This window comes from Choloepus didactylus, chromosome 2, assembly GCF_015220235.1.
Source record: "Choloepus didactylus isolate mChoDid1 chromosome 2, mChoDid1.pri, whole genome shotgun sequence".
NCBI classification, from domain to species: Eukaryota; Metazoa; Chordata; class Mammalia; order Pilosa; family Megalonychidae; genus Choloepus; species Choloepus didactylus.
Genome location: NC_051308.1, coordinates 208,296,668 through 208,313,671, shown reverse-complemented (window position 1 = coordinate 208,313,671; position 17,004 = coordinate 208,296,668). Strand labels below are relative to the sequence as shown.

The 17,004-nt window shown below is 36.4% G+C and overlaps 1 protein-coding gene across 9 annotated transcripts in view; it reads right to left on the bottom strand.

The window, feature by feature from the left end:
- SCMH1 (Scm polycomb group protein homolog 1) overlaps positions 1–17,004 on the bottom strand; it is a 234,828-nt gene that overhangs the window by 133,157 nt on the left and 84,667 nt on the right. For 8 of the 9 annotated variants that reach the window (XM_037827535.1, XM_037827541.1, XM_037827539.1 and 5 more), the window contains 3 exons: positions 11,830–11,956; positions 1,208–1,276; positions 737–760 (listed from right to left, as the gene is read on the bottom strand). In XM_037827535.1, the coding sequence (XP_037683463.1) occupies positions 737–760; positions 1,208–1,276; positions 11,830–11,842 (106 nt within the window). In that variant the 5' untranslated portion in view covers positions 11,843–11,956. The remainder of the gene's footprint in view (positions 1–736; positions 761–1,207; positions 1,277–11,829; positions 11,957–17,004) is intronic. The other variant, XM_037827537.1, reaches the window with a different exon arrangement.

The following is a 17,004-nucleotide window of genomic DNA, read 5'->3' as shown; positions in this document are numbered from 1 at the left end:
ATAGGAAGAAAAAGCAAGAGGAAGCAGAGAGACTGATAATAATAGAGCTGGACACATGAAGTTTCAGCAGCAAAATATATAAAAATAATTGAACAAATAACTGATAAAGGTATCCAGATACCAATATTTATATAACATGTAGAAAGATTTTAAATGACTCCAGGAAGTTAAAACTAATTATTTAGGTAGGAAACTGAAAGGTGAAATATCATTAATAGTCATTTTATTCATCAAATCTTAGTCATAAAGTACGCTAAACAGGGATGATAAACCAAATACAGTATCAGTCCAATTCTTGTTTACTTCATAGTTCAGATTTTCTTTAGTTATTTAATTTAGAAAATATTTAGGTTTAATTTCAGTTCAAATTATCTCATGAACAATTTCTTTTGGGAAAATTCACCAGTTTATGATTTATGGATGGTAGGTTCAGTGGATTCAGTGAATTAAGAAGTTAATTCCAGTGTTTGATTCAATTCCCACTCCTCCTTCTCCTCTATGTAATTAATGTCCCCTGGTCTTTTTGTTAGCTTTGTCTGTGGCTTCCTGATAAAGAAGACTTGACATGACAACTGAGATGAATTACGTGGATTCACTACGCAGACAAGAGCACAGGATCACTAGTTTACGAGACAGAACACATGAAATTCTTTACCTAGTTGATTAAAACTAGTTACGGTCTATTCCATGGTTTATTAATTTCCCTTATTTAGCAGAAACACAAGAAAAATCTTACCTAGCTCCAGTATGTCAGCAGCTTCTATTAAAGAAAAAAAATGTTATAGCATAAATCATGACACACATATCAAATGACAGAAAGGTGAAATTCAGGGGTAAGATGGGGGTTTAAGAGTTTGCTTAGTCCAATTATCTCATACTGAAAGTTACTAAGCTTATTATTATTAGCAGTTGTAGAAGCATACCACCAAATTCTGCTTCACTTCTGTGGAAATCCACAGAATTAATTAAACACTGTGGAGATCCAGATAAGCTAAGCAACTGTGCCTAAAGCTATGAAAACTAATTTGGGATTATCTGTACCCCGAATCAAGGTTTCCTCATTTCTAGCCCCAAACAAAACATATTGCTTTTGATAGCTACCACTATAAATTGCAATATTTTCTTTTCTTTTCTTTTAATCAATGAGCTATTTGTGGTGAAGGATATCAAATAAAATTTTTCCAAGCTAAACAGAGTTTTTTCTTACCTTGATATTGGGATGCAGACTCTGGCAGATGACCATATTTGTGTTTCCTAACTTCATTCCAGTCTATTACTGCAGGAAGAGAGAAAGTAGTCATACAGAAAGAAAATACAAGACCAATACTTTTCCATTTGGCAGTATGAAACAAATTTTTTGCTAAAGTAAACCACTTCTGAGATTCTATTCTAAGGAAATAATCCAAAAATAGAAAAAAAATAAAAAGATGTCTATCATAGTATTATTTATAATAAAAAAAGGGGGGAGGGACCACCTAAATGTTCAAAACAGTAGACAGGTTAGATTTTATAATACCAACAGCAATGAACAATTTGAAGCGGAAATTAAGAAAACAATTCCATTTACATTAGCATCTAAAAGAATAAAATACTTAAGAATAAATTTAATTAAGGAAGCTAAAAAGCTTGTATGCTGAAAATTACAAAACACTACTGAACTTAAAAAAGATCTAAGTAAACGGTAAGACATCCTGTGTTCATGGATTAGAAGACTTAATGTTTTTAAGAAGTCAATACTACTCAAAGCGATCTAGAGACTCAATGCAATCTTTATGAAAATTCCAGTAGTCTTTTTTTTGCAGAAATGGAAAGCCAATTCTCAGATTCATAAGGAATTGCCAGGGGACCCAAATAGCCAAAACCATCTTGAAAAAGAACAAAATTGGAAGACTCACACCTCCCGATTTCAACACTTATAACAAAGTCACAGTAAACAAAACAATGTGATACTAGCGTAAGGACAGACATATAGATCAATGGAATAAACTGAGTCCAGAAGTGAACCCATACACTATGGCCAACTGATTTTCGACAAAACTGCCAAGTACATTAAATGGGAAAGAATAGTCTTCTCAAAAAATGGTGTTGGGAAAACTGGATATCTACATGAAAAGAATGAAGTTGGACTCCTACCTCTCACTGTATATAAAAATTAACTCAAAATGGATCAAGGACCTAAATATAAGAGATAAGCCATAAAACTCAGAAGAAAATGGTGGGGAACCTTCATGATCCTGGATTTGGCAATGATCCTTTAGATATGTTATCACAACGACAACAACAACAAAAAGATACCATAAGACAAGCACTTCACAAGATATTCTGCAACTGTCAGAAATTTTGCAAAGGCTATATAACAAAATGGGAAAAAGTTTAAGTTATAATATTATTTGGTAAAATCTGGGAACAAAAATTGTATTAATGGAATAATCATGATTATGTAAAAACCCCAAAACAAAGAACATCCTGAAAAATTATGACTAGAAAACAGAGAGAAGTAAACACAGCAAATATAAACATTGGTTATCTTTGAGTGGTGGTATGTGGATTTTTTCCCCTTTCTGTTTCCTAATCTATATTTCCAAATTTTCTAAAGAGGATGCATTACTTATATAATACAAATATATTTTCCTTCTTTGAAAATTCAGTTTAGACTACTGGCCCTACCACTTTCTTACCATCAATCACCCCATCATGTTTTCATTTCTCTTCTTACCCAGCTCAGATTCCATGGTCTCTCATAATAATCACTCCCTGGCAAACACTCTTGACTCCCTCCCCACCTCTTTTTTGGTCAAACTTGCTTAGTAGAGCCTCAATTCTAACTCTGGCTAAAGCCCAGTATCCACCTATGTCATGTCTACCACAGCAGCCCAAGACTGTCAAAGAAAAACAAATACAAGTTTACTGTCTCATTTTAAATAATGGCCATAATTCTCAAATGCCACTTAACACTGCCCAGAAATGACATCATATTTCCTGAGGTTGCTGCATTCATTCCATTTCAGATTCAACTAACAGCTACCATTACCATGTACCAGGCCAGGCATTTTCATATACATCATCTCAGGTATTATCAGCATCTTTTTACAGATGAGAAATCTGGTGCTAAGTTTAACAGTGCTATGGAAGGAAAGGGTTAGTCAGGCAATAGCAAGGGAAGTTATGTAATAACAGTTCTAAAGGGAGTAAATCCACAAATAGAGAACAGAATTGGATAAATGCCCAAGGGCTAGACTGAATTATGTACTGAATTCAGGAAGGGTCAGGAAAGTCAACAGAGAGGAGCCAGAAGTCAAAGTTACCCGGAAGAGAAAGGAGAGGACACTGCCTTATGATGGGAAAGCCAAGGAGCTGCAAGGAATGTCAGCCAGCCAGAAAACTACTGACCCAAGGAGGAAGCAAGCCTTCCAGCCTCTGAAACCATGAGACAAAAACTGTTTAAGTCAACCCACTGTGTGGTAGTTGTCCTTTATACCATCCATATCTAGGTCAAGGAAATGAATGAATGTCATATCATAGGTTTAAAGAGCAGTGAATTGCTTCCTATTAAATCTTGTTCAATTTGACATTTAAGTTCCATTTCCAATTTAGTCTTTTCAAAATAACCCTCTAAAGCCTTTAGCCTTTACTATCGCCATGTGGAAATTACACCCATTAACTCCAAACAAAAATTCATTGAGTACATATAAGTTCCAGCGCTGTGCTAGATGATAGGGATTCAAAAAATATTTTTCTTTCAACTGTGCTAAAAGTATGTATGGAGGTTCAGAAGGTAGAGACAGGAGAAGTCAGTTCTACCCGGAAAGAGTGGGAAGAAGACTTAAGAAGACTTTATGGAAAAGAAGAGACTTGAATTGAGTCTTGGGGATTGGTGATGGGAGTATTAAGAAAAGTATACCACGGAAAGGGAATAATGTGAATACCTGATGTCATAAAGCACTATGATAACAGACTTGCTCTGTCCAATATGGTAGCCACTAGCCACATGCAGCCACCAAGCACTTGAAATGTGGCTAGTATGACTGAGGAAGTGAATATTTATTTTAATATAATTTTTATTCATTTAAATTTAAAAACAGATACTACTTTCAGCTACTGGGAAAACGTTTAAATAGGTCTGGAACAAAATTGGGTATGGGAATCTACTTTTTTTTTTTTTTTTTACATTTTTATATTTCTATATTTAGTAACAGTCATTGGCCACTCCAGTTTTTGCCACATTATACAGTCGCAGTCTCTATCTTCTATCTTTACCTCTGGTGTCATACATTCTCCTATCCCACCTCTTTCAGCTTTACTCACAGACATCTTTGTTCAGTGTACTTACAATACCGTGCTACCATCACACAGTACTATGCTATCTATTTCTGGATCTATGCAATCAATACTAAACATTCTGTAGTCCTTCAGCATCAAATGGCTGATCTCTGCCCTCTTTCTATCTCCTGGTCGCCTGTGTTGTCAGCTTTTAACTCCCAAAGTTTGTTCATTAATGTCTGTTCATATTAGTGAGACCATACAGAATCTGTCCTTTTGTTTCTGGCTAACTTCACTCAACATAATGTCCTCAAGGTTCATCCAAATTATTACATGATCCATGTCTTTGTTCTGTCTTACAGCTGCATAATATTCCATCATGTGTATATACCACAGTTTGTTTATCCACTCATCCTTTGATGGACATTTGGGCTGTTTCCATCTCTTGGCAATTGTGAATAATGCTGCAATAAACATTGGTTTACAAATGTCTGTTTGTGTCTTAAGTTTCAGTTCCTCTGAGTATATACCCAGCAATGGAATAGCTGGGTCATATGGCAAATCTATATTTAGCTTCCTGAGGAACCTCCATACTGTCTTCCAGAGTGGTTGCACCATTCTGCATTCCCACCAACAATGAATAAGTGTGCCTCTTTCTCCACATCCTCTCCAGCACTTGTCATTGTCTGTTTTTTGGATAATGGTCATTCTGGTAGGTGTGAGATGATATCTCATTGTGGTTTTGATTTGCATTTCCTTAATAGCCAGTGAAGTTGAGCATTTTTTCATATGCTTTTGAGCCATTTGTATTTCCTCTTCAGAAAAATGTCTGTTCATGTCTTTTGCCCATTTTTTAATTGGATTGTTTGTCTTTCTGTTATTGAGATGCAGGATTCCTTTATATATTCGGGATAGTAAACCCTTATCTGATATGTGGTTTCCAAATATCATCTCCCATTCTGTAGGTTGCCTTTTGACTTTTCTGACAAAGTCCTTTGATGTACAAAAGTGTTTAATTTTGAGGAGATCCCATTTGTCTATTTGTTCTTTGGTTGCTCGTGCCTTGGGTGTGAGGTCTAAGAAACCACCTCCTTTCACAAGATCTTTAAGATATTGCCCTACATTTTCTTCTAAGAGTTTTACGGTCTTGGTGCTAATGTTTAGGTCTTTGATCCACTTTGAGTTAATTTTGGTATAAGGTGTGAGATGGACATCCTCTTTCATTCTTTTGGAAATGGATATCCAGTTCTCCAAACACCATTTATTGAACAGGCTGCTCTTTCCCAGTTGCTTCGGCTTCACTGCCTTATCAAAGATCAGTTGTCCATAGATGTGAGGGTCTACTTCTGAACACTCAATTTGATTCCATTGATCAGTATATCTGTCCTTATGCCAGTACCATGCTATTTTGAGCACTGTAGCTTTGTAATATGCTTCAGAGTCAGGTAGTGTGAGACCTCCCACTTCACTCCTCTTTCTCAAGACATTTTTGGCTATTCGGGGCATCTTACCCTTCCAAATAAATTTAGCTATTGGTTTTTCTATTTCTGTAAAGTAAGTTGTTGGGATTTGAATTGGTATTGCATTGAATCTGTAAATCAGTTTAGGTAAAATTGCCATCTTAACTATATTTAGTCTTCCAATCCGTGAACATGGTATGTTCTTCCATTTTTTCAGGTCTTGTTCAATTTCTTTTAACAGTTTCTTATAGTTTTCTATGTAAAGGTCTTCTGTGTCCTTGGTTAAGTTTATTCCTAAATACTTGATTCTTTTGGTTGCTATTGTAAATGGGATTTTTTTCTTGATTTCCTCCTCTTGTTGCACATTACTTGTGTATAGGAACACTACAGATTTTTGCGTGTTGATCTTGTAGCCTGCTACTTTGCTGTATTCATTGACTAGTTCTAGTAGCTTTGCTGTAGATTTTTCTGGATTTCCTACATATAGAATCATGTCATTTGCAAATAGTGAAAGTTTTACTTCTTCCTCTCCAATTTGGATGCCTTTTATTTCTTTTTCTTGCCTAATTGCTCTAGCTAGAACTTCCAGCACAATGTTGAATAGCAATGGTGATAGTGGGCATCCCTGTCTTGTTCCTGATCTTAGAGGAAAAGCTTTCAGTCCCTCCCCATTGAGTGTGATGTTAGCTGTGGGTTTTTCATATATTGCCTTTATCATATTGAAAAAGTTCCCTTCTATTCCTATCCTTTGAAGTGTTTTCATCAGGAAAGGATGTTGAATTTTGTCAAATGCCTTTTCTGCATCAATCGAGACGATCATGTGGTTCTTCTGCTTTGATTTATTGATGTGGTGTATTACATTAATTGATTTTCTTGTGTTGAACCAGCCTTGCATACCTGGAATAAATCCCACCTGGTCGTGGTGTATAATTCTTTTAATGTGCTGCTGGATTCGATTTGCGAGTATTTTGTTGAGGATTTTTGTGTCTATATTCATTAAAGAAATTGGTCTATAATTTTCTTTTTTTTATAATTATCTTTGCCTGGTTTTGCTATTAGGGTGATGATGGCTTCATAGAAAGAGTTAGGTAGCTTTCCCTCTTCTTCAATTTTTTTGAAGAGATTGAGCAGGATTGGTACTAATTCGTTCTTGAATGCTTGGTAGAATTCACATGTGAAACCATCTGGTCCTGGGCTTTTCCTTTTTGGGAGCTTTTTGATGACTGACTCAATCTCTTTACTTGTGATTGGTTTGTTGAGGTCATCTATTTCTTCTTGAGTTAATGTTGGTTGTTTATGCTTTTCTAGGAAGTTGTCCATTTCATTTAAGTTGTCTAGTTTATTAGCATATAGTTGCTCTTAGTATCTTCTGATTATCTCCTTAATTTCTGCAGGGTCGGTAGTTATATTTCCTTTCCCATTTCTGATTGCATTTATGTGCATCTGCGCTCTCTTTTTTTTTTGTTAGCCTAGCCAGTGGTCCATCGATTTTATTGATTTTCTCAAAGAACCAACTTCTGGTTTTGTTGATTCTCTCTATTGTTTTCCTGTTCTCAATTGCATTTATTTCTGCTCTAATCTTTGTTATTTCTTCCCTTCTGCTTGCTTTGGGGTTAGTTTGCTGTTCTTTCTCTAATTCCTCCAGGTGAGCAGTTAACTCTTCAATTTTTGCTCTCTCTTCTCTTTTAATATAGGCATTTAGGGCAATAAATTTCCCTCTCAGCACCGCCTTTGCTGCATCCCATAAGTTTTGATAAATTGTGTTTTCATTGTCATTTGCCTCGAGGTATTTACTAATTTCTCTTGTAATTTCTTCCTTTACCCACTGGTTTTCTAAGAGGGTGTTGTTTAGCCTCCATATGTTTGTGAATTTTCTGACCTTCTGCCTTTTATTTATTTCCAACTTCATTCCATTGTGGTCTGAGAAAGTGTTTTGTATAATATCAATATTTTTAAATTTGTTGAGACTTGCTTTGTGACCCAACATGTGGTCTATCCTAGAGAATGTTCCATGAGCACTTGAGAAAAAAGTGTATCCTGCTGTTGTTGGATGTAGTGTTCTATAAATGTCTGTCAAGTCTAGTTCATTTATCATACAATTCAACATCTCTGTTTGTTTAGTGATCCTCTCTCTAGATGTTCTATCCATTGATGAGAGTGGTGTATTGAAGTCTCCAACTATTATTGTAGAGGTATCTATTTCTCCTTTCAGGGATCGCAGTGTTTGCCTCATGAATTTTGGGGCATTCTGGTTTGGTGCATAAATATTTATGACTGTTATGTTTTCTTGATGAATTGACCCTTTTATTAATATATAGTGTCCTTCTTTGTCTCTTTTACTTGTTTTGCTTTTGAAGTCTAACTTGTCTGATATTAATATAGCTACTCCTGCTTTTTTCTGGCTGTTGTTTGCATGAAATATCTTTTTCCAACCTTTCACTTTCAGTCTATGTTTGTCCTTGCATCTAAAGTGAGTTTCTTGTAGACAGCATATAGATGGGTCCTGTTTTTTAATCCATTCTGCCAGTCTGTGTCATTTTATTGGGGAGTTTAATCCATTTACATTTAGTGTTATTACTGTAAGGGCAGTACTTTCTACTACCATTTTGTTTTTTGGAATTTATATGTCATATCTTATTTTTCCCTCTCCTTTTACCTTTCCTGATAATCTTCATTTCTGCACTCTTCTCCAACTCTCTCTCTCCTGTCTTTTCCTATCAGCCTGTAGCACTCCCTTTAGTATTTCTTGTAGTGCTGGTCTCTTATTCACAAACTCTCTCAGTGTCTGTTTGTCTGAAAATGTTTTAATCTCTCCCTCATTTTTGACGGAAAGTTTTGCTGGATGTAGAATTCTTGGTTGGCAGTTTTTCTTTCAGTATCTTAAATATATCATGCCACTGTCTTCTTGCCTCCATGGTTTCTGCAGAGAAATCTGTACATAGTCTTATTGACCTTCCCTTGTATGTGATGGATTGCTTTTCTCTTGCTGCTTTCAGAATCCTCTCTTTGTCTTTGACATTGGACAATCTGACCAGTAAGTGTCTTGGAGTAGGTCTATTGGGATCTATTCTATTTGGGGTACGTTGTACTTCTTGAATCTCTAATTTTCTGTCTGTTATAAGAGTTGGGAAATTTTCAGTGAATATGTCTTCTATTACTCTTTCTGCCCCTTTTCCCCTCTCTTCTCCTTCTGGGATACCCATAACACATATATTTGTGCGTTTCATGTTGTCACTCAGCTCCCTAAGACCCTGCTCATATTTTTCCATTTTTTTCACCATCTGTTCTCTTGATTAGTTTATTTTGGAGCTTGTTTTCTGTCTTTTACCTAGTGGTTTTCTTGTTGTTTGGCTTTGTTCTCTGGCCTCTGTTATTCAGTTCAACTTAATCTAGACCTCGAACTTAGGTTCTATTTAGTTGATTGGAATTTTTCCCCTCTTGTTTTTTCTGTTTCTTGCTCTGCCTCTATGTAACCTTTTTGTGAGTGGGTCTCCTCAGATATGGTCGACCCTAGTCAGATTTTCCCAGTCTAGTGAGGCCCAGGTCTCATTGGGAGGGTATGGAGTTTTCCTGAGAATGAGACCCTCCTATGAGGCCTTTAGAATTGGTGCTTTTCCTCTCCTGTCCAACAGGTGGTGCTGGCCAGCCCACAGCTCCCCCACCAGTGTAAGGAGGTATGGAGCCTTTAGTTCTCCTGGTGACTCTAATCCTGTCAGGGGCGTGTCTGACTGAAGCTGGAATCTGAATTCCAGCCCCTGGGGTCTGAATTCCCAGAAGGAGGACTGCCAGTTGAGCTGGGCCTCCCTCCACTCTCCCAATCCTCAGAACTCCAGTTGTCTCTCAGGGGCACTATTCCCTTCTCCTCTCTCCTCTTTGGGGCCTCTCCAGGTAGATTCCTTGGTCAGCCTGAGTTGCCAATGAAAGACGGGGCTGGAGGCCTTCAGTAGTGAATATGGAATTCAAAGACACTGTGGGTACTCTGTCTCCCCTCAAGCCCAGCCTAGTCCCTCAACCTGGGCTTTCCGATAGAAAATAACCACATATATTACCTTTAGATTAAAAAAAAAAAAAAAAAAGTAGAAAAGAAATCAAGAAAAAGAAAAAAGGAAAAAAAAAAAAAAAAGAGTCTCTTTTAAAAGTCTTTCCCCAGCCTGGAAGTTTTGTCAGTGTCAGAATAGAGCATTTAAAGATATGCTTTGGGCTATTGTCTGATAATTACTCTCCAACCGCTTCAGTTCCACCCCTGCTGGGGGCCACTGCAATGCAAAAAGATAAGGGATCAGCGAGAAGCCAGAAGGGACAAAATGTAAGGAAAAAAAAATGGCTTTTTTGGAGTCTGGGAATGGGTGCCCGCTTTTACGTGCCCCCACTTCTTGGAGCCCAGCCCTTCTTTAGCACCCCAGTTCCCAAAGTTAGTTAATTAATTTGTTAATTAATTCTGCAGTTGAGGCTGGTTTGAGCCTCCCTTCTTGCCCTCAGCAGATTGCTGTTTTTTGTTTTTTTTTTCCCCCCTTTCAGGGAGCCGGCAGCAAGACAGTCTGTGAGGTCTGGGTGGGGAGGGGAGCCAGACCCCTGGTCCGGGGAACTTACAATGTTTGCTGCGATCCCAGCTTTTCCTCCAATTCCAAACTTGTGTCCAATGTGTGACTGGTTACTGGAGACCCCGAAAACACTGTTTCATATAGTTCTTGGGTAATTGCCAACTGCTCTCGGGGAGAGACGAAATTCTGGGAATCTACTTTTTTAACACCAGATTTTTTGACAACCAAATAAAGATCAAGTATTTCTGATGAAAATTCAGTGTCTGAATTGAGATGCACTTTAAGTGTAAAACACCAGATTTCAAAGACTTAGTATGAAGAAAAGCATGTAGAATAGCTTGTAACACATTTTTATACTGGTTATGTATTGAAATAATAATATTTTAGATATATTAGGATAGATAAAACATATTATGAAAATTAATTTCTCCTTTTTTGAACTTTTAAAAGTGGCTATGAGAAAATTTTAAATTATGTATGTGGTAATTCTATTGGACAGTGCTATGTTCTACAGTTCAATGTGGCTGGAGCACATGCATAAAGGGCTGCATGGTAAGAGAAAAAAAATTAGACAATGCCAGTGCTATATTTTTCACCATAATGGAGAAAGGAGATCTACAATAAGCAAGAAGAAGGTATGGGTAGAGAGCAGCAGAGCTGAGTGATTAAGCAGAGAATATTAATAGCCTATGTGACCTGGGTCCTGGAGACCCATTAGATCCTTGCTTTTCATGCAGCTTGGTTGGTCAACCTCCTTAGTAATTAAAAGAATCCTAACTATTTCAGATTTAGAGGCAGAAAAATGGGCTTTGGTGAAAATATCATGATTTTAGTGTAAAGTGGAAAAGCAAGCATGACAATCTCAGTCAAGACAAATCATCCCACCACAGTATGTCCCAATCAAGAGACTAATGTAGTAAACAAGAAACTGTGCTTGAACATAAAGAGATTTTATCTCTATAGATTTATGATAAGGCTTAGTTTCCACAAAACTCAACTTTGATTTAGAATCTAAACCCTGAAATTTTTAAGACCTTTTTTCTAATGAATTCAACTAAAATTATTAAAAACTAACACTATACTAATACTATTCAACAAATACTACTTAAAATGTCACTATAAAAATTGGCAAGAATGTGTATCTTCGAGAAATGGTTATAAGTTTTAATGACACTTAAGAAATACAATGATGATATATGATTTATGATATGGTATAATATAATTAGTATAATTTAACATAATATAATTAATATATATAATATAATATAATATAATAGTATCTAGCATGGTGCCAAACACAGAGAACAAATTCATTAAGTGATAGGATTTTTTCCTTTCCTTTCTTAATAATAATCTCTAATAAAACTGAAGTGCTATAAAAATATTGAGGTTTTTAAAAAACAAAACTTCCACCCGGTAAATTCATATGTTAATGTCAAAAGTGACATAATGATTATGAAGAAAAGGATAATTAGTGGTCTAATTAGTAATGAGGAATTCCTTAAATTCACTCCTTGCTAGGTCTCTTAATCCCCCTTACCTCTAGGAGAGGGTAAAAAGATACTTACCACTAGGCTGCATAGTCAATGGACTAAAAACTGGTCAAGGAGTTAAGAAGTTTGGGATTTATCCCTGGATCCACCAATACCTTGTTCTGACTTTGAGCAAGTCAGTTTCTCTGTATAATTTCTCCATCTGTAAAATGGGAGGAAAGAGGGACACATTACCCTGAGAACTTTCACTAGTAATAAATTGTGCTGCATTATAAGGAAAGCAGGATATTTACATACATTTTGCTTTTTTTTGGTTTTGTTTGTTTGTTTGTTTTTGCTATTAGAAAATCTCAGGATTGGAAGGTACTTCGTAGCAAGTACCACAGATTTAATTTTATCTAAACCTCTATACTCCCAGAAATACAGAGTAGAGATATTTGTTACATTTGGTCCCATGCAAATACTGAATATAAATATTATTTCTAGCCAACCAGGTTACCCTAGAAAATCAAAAGATAACTAAAAACACAATAACATGGTCACAGGACAAATGAGGCTACAGCAATTCTTTGAGAGTAGCTCATGCAACTACACAAGTTTCCAAGTTCTATTAAAGAACCTTACTCTTTCCTTTACCACAATCTAATTGGTGGTAAAGTAAAAAATAAAACAAAACAAAACAATGCTGAATTGGAAGTTAAAATTTCATCCTGAGCTTGAATCTCAATTCCATTTTCCCTTAAAGATACTGACTTTAAGGCTAGAAATGTAAGTGCACTGAGCCTCAGTTTTCTTATGGGTAAAATGGTGTTGATAATACAAATGCTACTTGTTTCACTGGGTTGTTGTGAAAGCACAAAGGAAAAATGGCTTTAGAAGTGCATAATATAGATAATAGGGATTATTAAGGAAAAACTTGTTATTTACTGTGTTTCTCACAATACAATGTACTTAAAAAAAAAAAAAAAAAAGGACATTACAACTGCCTGTTACTAGTTAGTCCCTAAGAATTTTACTATTCACAATTTGAGTAACTACTCTATTGAATATCCACTAGAATTATTTCTACTTTGCCTCTTTTCCCTTTGGCTTGTTCTTACTCTTGACTGGGAACTTTAAAAAGTATGGTAATGCAATCTTCTTACGGGAAATGAAAGTGCCTGTATTTATTCCAAAAGACAGTAATGGCACTAAGGGGCTGGAGTAAGAAGAGTAACCTGAATCCTCAAAATGGACTTTCAAAGACCTGAAACATTAAAAAAGTACTTTCTGGAACATCCTAGAAAATATATCCTTCTTTGATTTGAGAAAAAAAGCACAAGAGTATAGAATACTAATACCTGGAGCAGTGCTGTCCAATAGAACTTTTGGCAATGATGGAAATGTTCTGTAACTGCATCATCCAATTAGCCACATGTGACAATTCAGCACTTGAAATGTGGCTAGTGCTACTGAGGAGTTGTATTTTCATAATTGCATTTAATTTTTATTAATTTTAAATTTAAAGACACATGTGGCTAGGAGCTACTGTATTGGATAGTGCAGATCTAGAGAATGTAAAGATTCTGATATTTCTGCAAACCCTTGAGAGAAAGATAACATACAGAAGAAATATTTTCAAAGCTATGGAAGCCCTCTTTCAAAATGTGATGAAACAATCACACCAGGCTACCCTGTGATGCAAGGAGAAGTAGAAAGAATTCTTATATATTATGAAATTTTAAAAATTCAGTTGTAAATTGTCACTTATCTATTAACAATAGTAATAATAACTACCATTACCATTATCATTATTCGAATAGCTATTATTTATTGCATACTATGTGCCAGATATTGTGATAAATGTTTCAATGACTTCATCTTATTGAATCCTTTTCACTAATGAGGAAATGATGCCCAGAGAGGTTACGTAACTTTCTTAAGGGTCACAGTCAGTAGAAAAGTCAGGATTTGAACCCAAACTATCAAACTATGCTCTTAACCACCCCTCCACAAAACAAAACAAAACAAAACAAAACAAAACAAAACAAAACAAAACACAACTCACACAGAGAAGAAAGTCTACAAATGCTTCTAACACAAAATAGCCCAGCTTGGGAAGAACTACAATCATGTGTGAATGTGTTTATTTGACCCAATTTATTACAGTAAAAACTGCAGCACTGATGCTCATTAGCTTGATGCAGTGACTGAGTAAGTTTAGGCATAGTCTGAGTTTTAATGAGGCAAAACTAGATTAAATTTAGGACATATCTACTCCAAACTATCAGTCCACAGGTACCATGTTTTAGATATTTATAGAGCTCAGAAAATGCAAAAGAAATAATGGAGACTTGCATGCACATGCAAATGTGGGAATGAGAGAGACAGCGAGGCGGAAGAGAAGGAGGAAGAACAGAGGGAGGGAGGGTGGGATGTTTCCCCCAGAAATGGAAACTGGAAAACAGGAAAAAAGAAGCATCAAATGTACTTCTAAAAACCCATTAAGATAGAACTCTCAGTTTTAGACACCAGTTGTGGTTTTAATAAACCATAATCCTATGACTTAATGCACAGAGATCAAACCAGGGAAGCTAGGAGCAGAACACCTGCCCCACTGTGGTCATGGAGGACAAGCTACAGGGGAGGCAGGAAACAGAGAGAGGACTGATCTGGGATGTGACACTCATCAGGCACTCTCTCCTATTAGCAAGTATTCAGAATGCCATTCAGCTGATTCTCTGCCTCCAGCTCTCCTTCATTTACTTTTACTTTATTTGGAGATAAGTGTGATGAGATGGTAATATTCCTCTGGGATGATCCGCGAGAAGATGGGGGAGGGAAACAAGCCAGGCAATCACTTTATCAAAGACAGCAATAAATCTGGTCTTGTGCATGAAGCAGATGTGAACAAAGAAGATGGAGCAGATCTCCCCTTGACAGTTGTCCCTCCCCCACTCCCTCTGTAGCAATTATACATCTCTGCACATGCGCACAGAGAGAAGAACCCCAGAGAACATTAATATTTCCTTTAACAAGCAAGGCAGCTAGCAATGAATGGCTAAGTGAACAGAGGCTCTCTTTGTCTTACAGGCAGTAGACTTCAACTCTCTCTATATAATGTTTGAGAAGCTGATGCTTTTTAGACTGCTGCTGGTTCATGCTTCCTGAACAGGGAAGAAGTTGAGTGGTACCAATGTTGTCACATCACACTTCCTAGCAGATAGTTTAATGGATACGATGTCATGAAATAAGTAACCCAAGGGGAGTCAGAAGTTTTTGGATTGAATCTTCTTCATCATCATCATCGTTGTCATCATCATTGTCACTGCTGCTGCTGCTACTGCTACTGTTGTTGTTATTATTATTCCGGTTATTATGATGATGATGATGATTATTATTATTATTATTCCGGTCATCTCAAATGAAGGAGATGACAATCCTGGATGCTCTACTCTCTGCCAGTAAGAACACATAGGAGGTAGAGTTTTATGTCCAAATCTAGGTCTTATACTCTGAATGAGGGACAGGCAAACAATCTCATTTAAAGGAAAGCAAAAAGGATACTGAAGGTTTAAGAAACTGGGAGAGTTTAACCAGGAGAAGACTCAAGAGAAACATGGGAGTTGTTTGTAAATATCTGGCAGTTTCTCATGTGGAGAAGAGATGAGATTTGTTCCACTGGTTCTATATGATTTCAAGGGAAAGAACCAGGACTAGTGTGTGGAAGCTACAAGTAGAAAGGTTTCAGCTACTTACTAGGAAGAATTTTCTGGCAGTCAGAAGTATCCAAAGTTGGGATGAGATCTCCGGGAGGTATAATTTGCCATCACTGGGGGTGTGAAAGCACAGGTAAGAGAACCTCTTGGTTAAATCACTAGGAGCAACAAGGAGGCTGGACTAAGTGACCTTTCAAGTTTCTTCCAAATCTGAGATTATATAATTTTGTGGGGGTATGGACCTCCTGCTTTCATCATTACATACTGTGCAACTTTAGGTTTTACAGCATGGACAGCATATATATCTACAATACTAACTCTCTCTCTCTGAAGACTTCCATTTTTCAAAGATGTGATATGGGGGCAGAAGAAATTACAACATCATCATCATCACCATTATCATCTTTGCCTTCTACTTCTTCATCTACCACTTATTGGCACTATGGTAGGCACTCTACAAACATTATCTCCAAACTTTGAGAGTCAAGTTCCAGCTAGGCTATTGTGTGGCTCTGAACTAGTTATATATTATCTTTGGTTTTCACTTTTCTCATTTGTAAAATGAAGGGGTTAAATGTCATTCATAATTTATAAGGTCCCTTTAAACTCTATCATTGGGCAGTAGCAGCAGGGCCCAGCTCAATTATTTCCTTACTATTAGAACTTGGCAGCTTCTATTTTTCTCAGAAATCTCTTCCTTCTTTAATAATAAGCACTGTGTGCCTGCTTTATCTTACACAGTAAACACAGTCCTGAAAGTTAAGTATAAATGGACTTTTTACTAAAAATGAAGTATATTTTGAGTACACCAAGATGGTTAGCTAGTTAAAATAAATCTTCATAAAAATAAGTCACTCAAACAAATGCTGAGAGAATTTGCTAACAAGAGACTTGCTCTACTTGAGATACTAAAGGGAGCCCTACCAACGGAGAAACAAAGAAAGGAGAGAGAGATGGAGAAAGGTTCAGTACTAAAGAGATTCAGTATGGTTATGTTAAAGGACATTAATAGAGAGAAGGAAAAAATATATATGACAAACATAAACCAAAGGATAAGATGGCTGATTCAAGAAATGCCTTTACTGTAATAACACTGAATGTAAATGGATTAAACTCCCCAATTAAAAGTATGGATTTGCAGAATGGATCAAAAAAAAAATGAACCATCAATATGTTGCATACAAGAGACTCATCTTAGACACAGGGACACAAAGAAATAGAAAGTGAAAGGTTGGAAAAAAAGTTTCATGCAAGCTATAGCCAAAAGAAAGCAGGAATAGCAATATTAATCTCAGATAAAATAGACTTTAAATGCAAGGATGTTATGAGAGACAAAGAAGGCCACTACATACTAATAAAAGAGGCAATTGAACAAGAAGAAATAACAACCATAAAAGTTTATGTGGCCAATCATGGTGCCACAAAGTACATGAGACAAACACTGACAAAACTAAAGGAAGCAATTGATGTTTCCACAATAATTGTGGGAGACTTCAACACATCACTCTCTCCTATAGATAGATCAACCAGACAGAAGACCTTAATAAGGAAA